This window comes from Marmota marmota, unplaced genomic scaffold (assembly GCF_001458135.2).
Source record: "Marmota marmota marmota unplaced genomic scaffold, marMar, whole genome shotgun sequence".
Taxonomy (NCBI): Eukaryota; Metazoa; Chordata; class Mammalia; order Rodentia; family Sciuridae; genus Marmota; species Marmota marmota.
In genome coordinates, this window is record NW_026000241.1 from 12,347,814 (window position 1) to 12,362,664 (window position 14,851).

Here is a 14,851-nt window from a genome sequence, read left to right on the forward strand (position 1 = left end):
CCACATAAAAATAAAGGTATTGTGTCCAACTACAACTTTAAAGAAAAAAAAAAAGCATCTTGTGGTGACATACATTGAGACCACTAGTTTTGAAGATTCTTGCGTGAAGCAGTTATTATGATGAACAGCAAATGGTGAAGTTCTCATTCCACGATTCCTGCATTTATGAGTTGGCTTTTGAGTGTTGGTAATGACCTTTCTCCTCTCCCACTCTTTAGTCATCCATTTATCTATACCAGTGTAACAGCCTCTCTCCTCTTCACTCCACCTGCTGCTCTCTCCTCTCCCCATGTTCTCTGCAGCTCCCTCACATCCCACTCTGCACCCACAGAATAGGGCTGGCCCATGATGGAGGGTCATTTCCCCAGGACCTGGTTTATGCTCTTTAAATAAATAGAAACAACAGCTAAGTCCCAAACTCCTGGATTCTGGGCTTTCTTTGTTCCTCTTGTCAATTCCCTCATCCTTGGCTTCTAAGTCAGAGGGAGGACATTATCTCTACTGAGGAAAGTGATAAAACAGTTTCATTACAAAACTGTTTATGTTTCATTCTTTTTTTAAAAAAGAAATCACCTGAACAGCCATTTAAGAGAGTGCAGTGTCTGAAAAAGTTAAAATCAATCTCTACTTCTAAGGGTGCATCAAGCAATTCACACAAGATAAAAAAACAGAGGTCTGTTTCCACTGTATGACACTCGGGAAAAGAAGGTGCAGGAAAATTATGTAAATTGCCTCAAAACCCTAGGACAGCTTTGCATTTTATGCTTAAAATGCATTTAACAAAATTTCTCAGGAGACAACCACCCCCATCTTGGGTGATATTTTAGAAGTCACTGAAATCAAGCAAATAACCCCATGATCACCCTTGCTTGTGGTTATGGACTTCCACTGCAGGGTGAGAACTCATCAGAACAATCTTGGCAACAATCCATCAGAGTTTCCTATTTTGTAAAATCACCATGAACTAAACCTCATCTCTTGCCCCAACACTCAAATCGAAAACACTGTAAAAAGGGGCAGGGCAAGTGTGGATGTAGAACAAGTCTGATTATAGAGGTAACAGTCACAAGGAACAGGTGGTCGCAATACTGTACCTTGCCCCAAAAGCCATTTCCATTTTCAAAGGATTTTTTTTTTTAAAGGAACTTAACAATCTGTACTATTTCTGAGAAAATAAAAAATTAAGTCCTGGCCTGGCTGCCTCTTCACAATTTACAAAAGAGCTTTCACTTTACATATGTAATTTCTACTTTTCACAAAGGCTCCAACCAACTGGCTCTTCCCATCTTCCAGAGGTGGATTCTGGGTTTAGAGAAGTTCCAGAGGTCCCAGGAGGCACCTAAACCACATGCCACACAAAGTGCAGAACAAGCTTCAAACACAGACTCCAGGCCAGGGCTCTTTCCATCACGCTATATCCTCCCAGAATAACTACAAAATGCAATCTGATTGTTTAAGGACATGCACTTGAACCCAAGCCTTCTGAAAATAAAAAGACTTTCACTCTTCATAAGCACACTTTTTTTTTTCAGGGACCCGTGTAGTTGATGTAAGATTCTGCAACTGACCTAAAGAATTATCTTCCAGACCCTGGTACCTGGGGTTGTTCTCCACTGACTGGCAGTTTTCCTGACATAAGAATCACTCAGAGCATTCAGATTTCCTAAGGTCTCTCCCAGTCTGAAAGGAGTCTGAGAATCTGCTTTCTCAGTAAGCGGGTAATGTTCAATGATCTACCAAGTTTTAAAGGTCCTGTTGTACAGAGGGAACATCAAATCTAAATAACCTCAAAGTTTGACCCACCCCCCAAGTTTAAACTGTAAATGTGTGCAAATCGTGTAAAGGCTACTGCTATATGTAGTCAATGGCTGGCCACTTTGAATCTCTAAAAATTACTTTAAGGTACTGAGCAATCAGCGTTCTCCATTTCTTATTATTTTAAGTCCCTGCTCCATGCCTTTTGTTAGTCTTACGAGGTGGGGGCACAGAGATGGGTGCAAGACCACCAAAACTAAAATTGATGAAGGAGATGAACTCCTCTGGACCTCAAAGATCAGAGAGAACAACAGCCACCACTTAATTCCAACTTTTATAGAAGGGTCCTAATTGGCCTGCAACCTCTATTCCCATCCATACACCTTACTTTTTCATTGCTAATGGTGCAATTTAAGTGAGAGTCAGTAACTCTGAAATAAATAATGAGTTTGGATCTTTTTCAAAACATTTGAGTTGCCTTTGTTTATCAGTATGTATAGTTTCTCAGAAGTTTCTCAGAAGTTTCCCTCCACACTGAGTTTACCTCAATATTGATTCAAATGCCAAATGATAAGATGTACAAAGCAATGCTGTGTGTCTATTATTTTGCAATTTAAAAAGACCCACATAAACAAGGGCAAATACTACTTCTAGGGCAACCTGCCTAAAACCAGGAAAGAATCCAACTAATTTGAAATGTATAAACAAATAACCATGAAATTACTATACACACAAAATCCCCCTTTTGTGAGTTTCCTAAACAATGATTTCTGGATTTCAGTTCCTTTTATCATATTTTGCTACCTATCTTTTAAGTGGGATTATGAAAGTGTCAGTTGTCCCTGTAAATTCTGTCCCAACCATTCTCTCCCCTTCATCCAACAATGGGATGGAGCTGAAGAGCAAGTGTTTTTGCTCAACACACATTCAGACAGTAACAGTAATCAATATCTATTAATCCCTGGATGAATGAACTGTCGCTTCCGTTTTCCTTTGCTCTTGGAAAAGGAGAGGTCATGGGGCCTCAGGGCCAAAACATGCCACTGAGGAACTGCTGGGTAAAAAAATCCTTCTGATGGACACTCAGAGAAGAGCAGGCCTCCTCTCAGTCTCCAGACTGGCTGGCTTTATTTCAGTGTGTAAAGAGAACAGTGAAGAGCCAGGTCCAGACATTAAGAAACCTTCTCCCCACTTCAACAGGAGTCACAGCCACACCCAGCTCACCCACAGGTCAATGACAGGCATTTCACTGGAACCAATACTCCCTGATCCAATGGGACACTGAGGATATATTTAATTGCTTACTTTAAAAACTTATAAAAGGGATAATAAGCCACAAATCATCAAGGAAACTAGAAGGGGGTCAATGATGGCTTCCCCAAAGAAGTATCTCTATAATTGCCTTTTGGAGCTATAATTACCTCTTGGGAACTTGCTTCAAAAATTAACAGCCCCGCCCCTCAAAAAAAAATTCATTCACCCTTTCCTCTCAACACCCTGGAAGCTGTCCACCATCCTCATTACTAAAGATGTTTGAAGATGCACACAGACCCAACATGACAACATCTTCATGTAAAGCTAGGAGACAGTGGTAAAGTTTCTCAGCACATTTATATAAATGCCCTGAGAAAGCCTCTTGGCCTCTCTCCTATAGTCCATAGTCAAAGCAAAAATCTGCAGATAAGAAATCATTATGCAGTTCTAGGGCTAACTAGGCCAGCTCCCAGCCTGTTACATCATTCAGGTTAATCAAACGTAGTCATGGCTGGAGCAATCTAAAACTTCCAATTCAATTAAAAAGCAGTTACCTTACCTATTAAAGGCTCATGGGAGACTGGGGACATATCATCACTGGGGAACAGACCCTCAGAGCAAACCTCTTAATTGTGTCTCTTGTAAAGATGTTTGGTTTAAGGGTCATTTTCAAGAAAAAAGTTCAAGAAGACAGATTAAGCGTGCAACATACATGCTGACGCCCAACACCATGGGAGCCGAGACCCCCTCCCTGTCATGCCTCTCTGTGTTATTTTCCTGTGCCTGAAACCTCCTGAGACCCATCCAGCTGTACAAGTTGGCCTCCACGCAGTCTCCTCTGGAATGTGCCACACCCTCTCTGCACAAACTGAGACAGTGACAGGACACAGTCTCTCCTTGCCCATCCCGACACTTTCCCACCTCAATTTCTGTTGGATCCAACAAGCAAAATTCATTTGAATCACCTGCTAAGTGGGAAGCTATTTTTGCCTTTCCCCCCAGCATTCCCAGTGGTCCCCAGGTCTGGACTCAAGAAAGGGCAGATTCCTCCAGGCCTGCAATTAACCTTCCGGGAAGCCAGCTCCAGTCCAGTCTCTAGTTCCCTAACCCCTCTGAAAGCATGGACCACAGCAAATACATTTCTACTTGCACACCACACATGCATCAACAACACACTCACGTCTTACGCCAGGGAATTCAATCCATTAGAAGTACACCGCTTGTAAGCCCAGCACACCAAAGCCATCTCCTGTTTCTAAGCAAATCAATGTGCATACTGCAAAAGAAGTCTCCCACTGTCAAAAGCCCTGCCCACCTGCCATCTCCCCCACCATGCCTTCCAAATTATCAGAGCCATGCATGCCTGCCAGTTCCGGTGCCCCCAGCTTCTGCCTATCTCCCCAGAAAGGTTTCAGGAACCCCTCTCAGAGAGACAATACCCCTACACATCCCTGCTCTGGATTTCAGGGGCCATAATTACCATCTGAGCATTCTTCATAATACCAGTCTAGTTCATAATAATCCGCTTCGATAAATTTCTGCATAGTCAGTATTCTTGCAGAGGGAGGAACGGACTTCACAGCGCCATCGACATCAAGTGAAACGCTGCCATGCCTCCCTGCCCTTCCAGAATGCTGGGCAGGAGAGCATCCCGAGACACACCAGGATTAGGCTGTGCATTCTTAATAACAGTCTGGAGCCAAAACAGAAAAGGGGCAGCGGAAAGAAAAATTCTATGGGGGACGGGGAGGGGGACAGGGAGAGCAGAAAGGGAAGCAATTTGCAGAGCTATCGAGACTCTGGCAGCCCTGCTAATAAAGCGGCACTGGACAGCAGCCCTGAATGGGAGTAGCCAGAATCATCCTATCCAGACGCCCGGAGGGTGACGTCAGGGACACACACCACCACCCAGCAGTCTCACTCAAGCCTCGCCTCCTGCTCTCCACTCATCTTTCAATCTAACCGTTGCCATAGAAACTGGCCGTCTCTGAAAAATGATGCAGAGATGGAGGAAATGTCTTCCAAGGATGTTGGGAGCAGAGGCTGAGAGGTGCCACACAGGGAAAGAGAGGGTGCAGGTGGTGGGGAGGCTAGGGGCTTAGCACTATCATTGCCTCAAACAAAAGTAAAGATACTCATTTGCTCAATTCAGGGTCACTACAGAAAGTATTTTCTACATTTGGAAAATGCCCCCTTTTATAATTTGCAAACCATACTTTTGGTTTTCTTTCCTCCAACTGGTTCAAACCATTAAACAGTTCTTAAAATTTGTGACCAGCACCTAAAGAAAATGTAAGTTATTCAAAAATGGTAACTTCACTTAGATAAGAGCACTCTATTCTGTGTTCATGCCTTTGCTCAAACTTCTGGGAAAATAGCATACAACATATAAACAGAGGAGAACGCTATTACAGAGAGCTCAGACAGTACAATATCCTGCTCCACGGACACCGACGTGTGTGATCAAAACACAAAAACTCACACATGAAAGAAGCAGCCCACCTTCAGGAAGGTGGTTGCCTCTGGGGAAGGAGTGAGGGAATGGGGCTTTGAAACTGGCCTCATAAATGCACTTGTGATGCTTTATTTCCTTGAAAAATAGTTAATATCTATTAGTTCTAAATGACTGACATGTTCCAAATGTCTCATAATAAAAATGAAACACCGGATTATTCAACAGATTTTAGACTTATGATAGTCTAAAATTTAATATTCAACACGTGGAGTTGTAGAAGGCTGCCCTTGGCATTGCAGTATGCTTTACAACATCTCTGAACCCCACCCACTAAATGCCAGTAGCTTCACCCTCCAACCCACAAATGTTTCAACCAAACATGTTTAAAGACATAGCCAAATATCCCCTGGATGCAAAGCCATCTGGCTGACAACCCTGCCCTAAACCAAACTACTTACTTCACTGACCAGGGTCTGTCTCTGTAGGTGTCATCAGCAGCACACAGGTTAACATTCATCCTTGGTATCCACAAGGGATTAGTCCCAGGACTCCATGAAAACCAAAAATCCTTAAATGCTCATCTCCCTCACATAAAACAGCACAGTATTTGCATATAACCTATGCATCTCCCCCTACACTTTAAATTATCTCTACACTATTTATAATAGTGAATACAATATAAATGCTGTTTATATAGTTATTATATTACATTGTTTAGGGACTAATGATAAGCATAACGCTCTGCACACGACACAGTTTTTAAAAAATATTTTCAATTCACAGTTGGCTAAATATGCAGATGCAGAACTCACAGATACATATGCATGTGAGTTGTGTGTGTGTGTTATATAATATACATAATTATGTGCTTATGTATATATGTGTATAGTGTAAAAAAAAAAAAAACCCTAAGAGGAAAAACTACATTATACACACACTATTCATAGTGTCATAGAGTCTTAGAATCTATTCCTTGTCCAAATATATCTAACCTTCCTAAATCAAAGGAAGCTAAAAAGCCTGTAGTGCTGCCCTAATGTTGGCTTCCTAGCCCCTGCCTCTTTTCCAAAAGCCTCTCACCACTGGGTGCCCTTTCCTTCCTTCAGGGCCATGTTGATTTATCACTTCCAGGCAGGTGACTGAGCCCAGGTGGCCCAGCCTTTATGCAGCATCCTGTCCACTTGAGGACTGCAAGATTTCTATCTCTTTACCACTATCAACTAGCAAAGCCTCTTCAAGTACCAGAAGGGAAAAGAGAAGATAAGGCAGGGGGCCGCAACCACAAGCAGGTAAGGAGTCACCCATGTGTGGACAGAGGCCCACCCATGACGGTGATGAATCTTGACTCAAGTTGTTAGCAAGTTTTTGGAAAAGTTAAAAAATATATATATATAGGGGACAATGGAATGGCGCCATTCCTGTTCATGTTGTGTCCTCCAGCCGTCGCCCCCACTCTCTGGAGGCCAGGTGCTGCTCTGGCATCCACTACCCAACTCCAAACTCTCCATGATCAAAGTGGGAAACAGACCCAAAGCCTCCTGCACTTAGATTAATCGCTCTCTCTGACCCCCGATCTTGGAGACACATTGAAAGTTTTCTAGGACATCAGAAGTCAGCAATGACTTTAATCCCCCAATAACTAGCCATTATCTGAATACATCTCGTCTCTTCCATTGGTTTTTTTAACACCTTTCCCCTGGCAATGTTGGTATTTCCTCAACAGCCCCACAGCAAACCACTGGGTGCCCTCTCATGTATTGTTCCTTAGAACAGGTGTGCACAAGCTGGTGTCCTGAGGTTTTCCAAGGTCTGTTTAATCAGAATTTCTGAAAAGATGATGACAGGCCCCACAAATAAACAAATTGCCAGTTAAGTCTCTTCCAAAACCAGGACATTCAACAGATTCGATCCATTATGTCTGGGAAGGAAGGTCCAATATTAATTTGGAACGTGAAGATTAATAAAGGAACGAGAAATACAAACTCCTCAAAGCATCCTATGAAAATCAGAGGAGGCCTTGGCACATTTACCTTACCATGCTATGAATTTCTTTAATATTTTATTCATACCCCATCACCCATAAAAAAACAAATAAAAATAATGGATGGATGGACGACAGTGTAATTTCACAGTTAAGAGCACAGGGTTTTGGGGATCCGATGGCCTAAGATTTGGTTCAGACTTCTCAATCAACATCTCTGCAACCCTGTGAGACACATCAGTCTCATCTGCTAAATGGGGATGATGACAGCACATGCTGCAGAGCCAGGGTGGGGCTTTAATTAATGCATGCACAGCATTTAGCAGGGGCCTGAGACAAAGTAAGCTGCAATAAATGTTAGTTGTGATCATCTTTGTCACTCTAGTTCTTTAGAAAAGGAAATAAGCCAGGGTCTGGGGTTGTGGCTCAGCGGTAGAGCACTTGCCTCACACGTGTGAAGCCCTGGGTTCGATCCACAGCACCACATAAAAATAAATAAATAAATAAAAAAAATAAAGTTTAAAAAAATATATTATAAAAAAAAGGAAATAAGCCAGTAGGAGCAATTAAAAAGAGAATATAAATTTCTAGCTATAATTAGGGAAAGGAGGAGAGACATCATTTATACACTTTTCCCAGCCTATCTAATTCAAAGGCATTGAGTTCATGAGCAGAGTAGAAGGACACGGGGGGGGGGGGGGCTGTTTCTAAATAGTAACACATTCTTGATCAAAACTTACACCAAAGGCTGGGTGTGGGGGCATGCCTGTAATCCGAGCAGTTCGGAGAGCTGAGGCAGGAGGATCATGAGTTCAAAGCCATCCTCAGCAACTTAGCGAGACCCTAAGGAACTCAGTGAGATCCTGTCTCTAAATGAAATACAAAAAAAGGCTAGGTATGTGGCTCAGTGGTTAAGCACCCCTGGGTTCAATCCCCACTCCTGAAAAAAAGACTTACACCAAGTCCAAAGATTACGCATTCTCCGTTTGCTTTTCAAGAAAATGGTTAAGAAACAAAACCAAGTGTATAATAAACATAAAGGAAACAGCATCACTTATGGCCAATTTTATGGGCTTTGAGCAATTCTGAAGTAAGTGTCTATATCAAAATTTCCATTTTATAGGCTCAGAAGGAGAAAATAATCCATCCACAGCTCTGTGGAGATGATTCCAACGTTAAAATCCAGGGGTATTTGGCTGCAAATCCACACCAACAACCCCAACACTCCTCAGGGTTATGCCCCTCCCTTGGTCCAGGCTTGGACAACCTCCTCCCAAATGTGACCCTGTTCCCCAATACCACCTGTGCTAGACAAGTTCCTGGAGCAGCCCCAGAGGAGCCTCACTGACCCCCCGGCCTGCTACCTCTCGGTCTCACATCTTCACCACACCAATTACAAGTGCTGAAGGCATTCCAGGCATTCACTCCCTTAAATCCCACTGGATCCTCAGGCCCCTACAACCAACTCACCCCCACACCGTGCAGACAAGGACTAGGCCTCAGGTGGGTTAATCACTTGTCCAGGATCACACAGCAAATACCAAGAGCATTTAATATACACCAGGTGCAGAGCCCACCACCTGAGCCTTTCCACTTCCTCAATAAGTGATTGAGAAAACGTTGAAGGAGGAAAAAGAGAAGAGGTACAATTAAAGGAGATTAATTGGCATCTCATAGAGAAAACAATTTGAAAAGTTTGGAAACAAAATTTAAAAATGATCAGAAAAGCAAGACTGAAACTGAAAAATATCCATGTGGCTTTGTGATGTTAAGAAGATAATACTAAGCTGGATATGGTTATACCTATAATCACAGCTACTGGGGAAGCTGAGGCAAGAGCATCACAAGTTCAAGACCGGCATGTACAACTTGGTGAGATCCTGTCTCAAAATAAAATAGAAGAGGTTGTGGGTGTAACTCAGTGGCAGGGCATCCCTGGGTTCAATCCTGAGAAGGAAAGAAAGAATATTATTTCTAGCTCTGTTACCCAAGTAGCCCAACAAAGATGCCCTCCACCCATCACCAGCACATCAACCACATTTGGGTTAGACTTTACCAGGGCTCCTTGGAGAGCTGCTGATTGCATATCTTGGGACAGGGAAACACCAAGATAGGCCTGCAATACCAGGTTTTGAGAACACAAAGACCATTCCCAAAAGTGTGGGTGGAAGTGATAGAGAACAGGAGACAGTTTAAGAGGAAAATTGCAGGCCAAGTTGTGACAGTTTGAATATGAAAAAAAAAAAAAGAAAGAAAGAAGATAACTAATTATAGCTAAAGAGAACAAGTTGAGTCTGTAAAGGCCATGAATTCATAATGAATATCAAGACGAAAAGAGCAACAAATGAACAAGGCAAACCGAAATATAAAAGAAAGGAGTCTATAATAGGAAGTTGGTTCTAATCCATTTTAGGAAGTTGGGTAGGTATGTATGACTGCTCTGCTTCTGCCACTATTTTCTCCAAAGCCTTGTGGGAACGTGTCTGAGTAGGGAGGCTATGAATAAGCCAAGCGGATATGGAACGAGGAGGCAGGTACTTGCATTGTGGGCACAAAGTACACCCAGGTGGGAGGAGGATCAAAGCCAGGACTGGATTATCCAGAAGGCTCCAGAGGAGACCCGACTGCCCACACAGGGCCCCAGATTCCTGAGAAATGAGAGCTCAGTGTAACCCTATCACACTGTAACACTGAAACACTGACCAACCTCATGTTTCTAGACATGTCCCAGATGAATGTTTCATGAGGATGGGACCAAGTGTCATGGTAACCAAAGGGAAAGAAGTGGCCATCTCAGAAAAAGGCTCTAGGTTGAAAGTGGAAGACCCTCTAAAGGTATGTCCACCTGGAAGCTATACCTATGTGCAAAGGGGCTCTGTGGGTATAATCAAATTGGAGGTCTCAAGATGGCATCACCCTAAACTAAGGTGGTTCTTAAATCCAATGGGAAGTGTCCTTAGAAGAGGAGAAAAGACCAGAGAGGAGAAGGTAACCTGAAGACAAAAAGCAGAATTGAGTATAGAGCATGATGGTGTGTACCTGTAATGGGAGGCTAAGGCAGGAGGACTGTAAGTTTGAGGCCAGCCTCAGAAACTTATCAAGGCTCTAAGCATGTTAGCAAGAGCTTGTCTCAAAATAAAAATTAAAAAGAGCTGGGGATGTAGCTCAGTGGTAGAATGCCCCTAGATTTAATCTCCAGGACTGGCGGGGTGGTGGAATTGGGGGGTTAGAATAATGTATCTATAAGCCAAGGAATGATAAGGACCACCAACCAGCAGCCACCAGAAACTGCAAAAGAGGCATGGATTCCCTCCTTCAGACTTCAGAGCATCCATAAGGAACAAACCATGCTGATATTTGGATTCTGGGCTTCTGGTCTGCAGCACTGTGAGAGAATAAATCTATACTGTTTTAAGCCACCAGGTTGACAGTCATTTGCTATGGCAGTCCTGGAACACCAATAGAACTACTCTGAGAAGGTATGTTCTTCAATGTCTGTAAGGATGACTAGATCCATGAAAAAATAAAAATTAGGTTCAGAAGTCACCAAGAAACAAATCAAACCCACAGCACCAGTGCTTCAGTGGAAGTGTTAGACATTTTGCTGCAGGACCACACTGGGGGTGTCCCAAGCCTCCTCTGCAACACACTCCCAGTCTCCAGAGCTCTCCTCCCTTCAGAAAGCACAGCCACTTTGACCTCATACGAGGGCAACCTGGAGGCTAAGACAGAAGAGGACAGCCCCAAGGGGGCCACGGGGCATACGTGAAATACAGCCTTGCAAGCAGGCCTTCTCTCACTTGCTTCAGAAAACTAACTAAGCAGGATGCTTCTGCATGGTTCTGGTTCTGATCTTTATTTTTTAAAACGCTGCCACTGCCAATCACTGAGCACCCACGGCAGAAGGCAGGCTGCTAAGGAACAGCTTGCTGTCAGCTACCCCTCCCAACCATCTCCCCCTCACTCCAGGCACAGGCACCCCCACTGCAAGGGAAGGTGGGGAACAAAGCCTGGCTATTACAAAAGCATCCATAAGCCAGAAGAAGACCTTCAGCAAGCACTTCAGGGCACCATGAATCCAGGTCCCAATGCAGTCCCCATTAACAACAACCCTGCATCTGAGGAAGACAGAGAGGAGAAACAGAGTTGACATGCGTCAGGATATCAGTACAACCTGCACAGTTCTGTGTCTGCCTCCTGTCAGCCTGGGAGGGCTGGATGAGAAATCTCATTCCTGTGACCAGCAGGTCACTTAGCAGATGCCTCAGGCTTCATAGCAAACAAACCAGAAGCTCAAACAGCCCCAAATTCTACTCCTGCCAAAACTCAGCTAAACCACAGTAGCCTGTGCCCATCACCAGGAGGAGCGGATGGCGTGTGAGCTGGGCTGTCAATTTCCCACCTGAGTCCGCTCCAGTTTTGTCTTTGACGTGCTGAATTAACATGAAAAGGAAAACAGTCAATCTGTAGAGAATTGCTTGCCAAGCATTTTTGTTCTTAAAAAGAAAATGAAGGGGAAGGGGATACTCAAAGTTGGAATCTGGTTTGATCAAAAACGACAACAACAAAATGAAAGCTGTCAGGTGACAGGTGACAAGGCAAGGGCAGGGCCACAAGAGAGGTATGCCCATCATGTGAGTATCTGACTGCCCAGCTCACCAGACACTGTGCCCGGGTTCCTGGTGCTGTCAGGCACTCTGACATGTGGCTGTTTTGATCACCTTCCCAGACAGGCACCCTGAATCCCCCCAGTGTGGCTGCCAGGCCCACAGCTGGGTGTAGGCGTCACCACCCTGTGTGGTTCACGTGTGGGAAGTGACTGTGCAGCTAGGGCCATGCTGCTTCCATCTTTGATCCTGAAGACATCAGTGCCAGCCTCAAGTGGAGAAACCTGGGCCTAAGAAGAGTCTGCTCCCGTGGGGCTAGAGCAGGAGGAGAGAAGGCACAGCTCCTGGGAACAAAAGGCCCTAGGTCTTAGGGATGGAAGAAGGAGCACCCCCAGTACTCAGCATCTGCATAAGAGAAATTCACGGCTATTTTTTACAAGGACATCATCACGTATGCATTATTTGTGCTAACAAATGATACTGAAAACCTCTCCCTGGCCAATAAGTTCCCTTTCCTTCCCTAGCACAATCTGCACCCTACCCCATATTTCTATCCTTCCTTCATTCAACACTGCCCTGCCACTCTCAAGTCTGAGTGAGAACAGATTCCTCATTGTACTAGCAGGCTCTTACCCTGCACAGATGAACGAACACACACACACACACACACACACACAATCTGTTTTCTCTGGGTCACCGTCTCATAAAACTACTGCCATTCCCTCTCCCAGAATGTCAGCACTTTGAGCTATTTATCTATCAATTTGTGCATATTATGGTGCCCCAATTTTTGCTTCATTTTCATTAGGACGAAGGCAATTGTTGGAAGGTGACAACAGATGAAATGATCTTTCTATTCTTTTTTTACTTTCTTTTATTTGTGCATTATAATCATACACAATAGTGGAACTCATCATTACTATTTGTACATGCACACAATACAACAATCTAATTTGGTCAATGTCATTGAAAAACAAACTTTCCTACTTCCTATCTTTCTTATAAAAAAAAAGCAAAATTTTAAATCCACATGTAGAATAGAAAGATCTCTTTCTCAAAAAAAGGAGAAACACTGTTTGTTTGTTCTCCATTTAAAGGCACATTTTCTGTACTTTCTCTTACTTCAGAAGTATTTATTAAGCACCTGTTGACTGTGAGGTCCTGATCCACTCAAGCAGGCATGGGCTCTGCCCTTGAAGGCTTCATTCCATAAATATAGAAACTTTTTCAATAGTTTCCGATTTTTTAAAATTTACACCTTACATGTAGAAATTTTAATGAAAAAAGTCCCAGGTAATTTAGAACAAACTTAAGAGAGTTAGATAAATATTTCTATGGTGTTAATTTGAGAATTCTTTAAGATGGTCCCTAAATTATCACTTGAAAACAATTTAACAGTATTTTCACTTGAAAAAAACAAACAACATTATGATTTATAAAAATAAGAATTAAAAGTTCCAACTATTAATTCATATATATATGTATATGAATGACAGGAAAACTCAAATTAAGAAATTCAAAAAAACTTGGAGGATCCAAGATGGCGGGCCAGAGGGAGGCAGCATTCTGTGTCACTCCATGCTCTGGGACTCAAGTAGTGAGAATACTGCTTCTCAGTGAGCGATATTCCTGCTCCAGTGCAGGAATCACGGTCACCGGGCCATGCAGGGCTCCGGGCCTCAGCTCAGAGTAGGTCTCCCAACTACTCCCCCATGCAGAACTACTGGTTACCCAAGCAGGACCATCAGCATCAGCACCCGTGCAGAACTTTCCACCACCCACCTGAGCAGAAACTCAAAAAAACAAAAAGAACAATTTTAAAATGACTTCATTATAGAATACCTTTGACTAGAGGGTAAAAAAATTGTCAAAGACACATTTCAGTGGTTCACAGAATGTTTAATGCTGATTAATTTCCAGATAATAAAAGCTAGTGCCAAGGTAATCATGAGTAATTTGTTCAAGGGCAGTTGAGTTGGTTGGTGGCCTCTGATACTGCACTACTGGCACTCAAAATACTTTTCTCCCTATGTTGGCCAGCTTTCTGTCACTGTGATAAAATACTGGAGACAACCAACTTGTAAGGAAAGGTTTATTTTGGCTTGTGGTTTCATAGGCCTCGGTTCACAGTTGCTAGGCCATGTTGCCTTGGGGCCTGTAGCAAGGCAGCACATCATAGCGGGGAAAGCATGATAGAGCAAACTGCTCACCTCATGGCAGCTGGGAAGCAAAGGGAGGAAGAGGAGAGGCTGGAGTACAATATCCCCTCCAATGACCTAACTTTCTCCCACTAGACTCCACCTCTTCAAGGTTCCACCACCTCCCAATAGCACCAAGGGCTAGAGACCAAGCCTTTACCACACGGGCCCTTGGGGAACATTTCAGATCCAAACCATAGCACTCTCTGAAGAACCAGAAGAAAAGAAAACCTTCACTAAGAAACAGAGGCCGCCCACACCTCAAAGAGACATCGCCTGCCCCACAGGGATTAGCTGTGCTCAATTCTCGCTAAACTTCTACAGAAAACATACAGCGCTATTCATTCCCATGAAGTTTCCCTTGGTAAAAAGTTTTAGAAGTTGATCCCTTGAAGACACTTTGAGTTAGAAGAATAACAGCATATCTTGAGATGGCTTGGCACGCTCACATAAACGCCCATGTGAGCTCCTTCGCGGTCATTACCTAGTGGTATCATTTTCCAAACATTTACTCATGGATAACAACCTATTCAAACTAAGAAAAAGGTTAAGATTCTTCCTCAGGTATCTTATAAGAAAATCTTAAGGATGTGTTCAGACT

The 14,851-nt window shown here is 43.4% G+C and overlaps 1 protein-coding gene across 13 annotated transcripts in view; it reads right to left on the reverse strand.

Moving 5' to 3' along the window:
• Trak1 (trafficking kinesin protein 1) overlaps positions 1 to 14,851 on the reverse strand; it is a 173,179-nt gene that overhangs the window by 58,005 nt on the left and 100,323 nt on the right. For 3 of the 13 annotated variants that reach the window (XM_048795509.1, XM_048795508.1, XM_048795504.1), the window contains exon 1: positions 4,490 to 4,854. The exons of the other annotated variants lie outside the window; for them this stretch is intronic. In XM_048795509.1, the coding sequence (XP_048651466.1) occupies positions 4,490 to 4,553 (64 nt within the window). In that variant the 5' untranslated portion in view covers positions 4,554 to 4,854. Of the gene's footprint in view, positions 1 to 4,489; positions 4,855 to 14,851 lie in introns of those variants that run through there. 13 annotated transcript variants of the gene reach the window in all.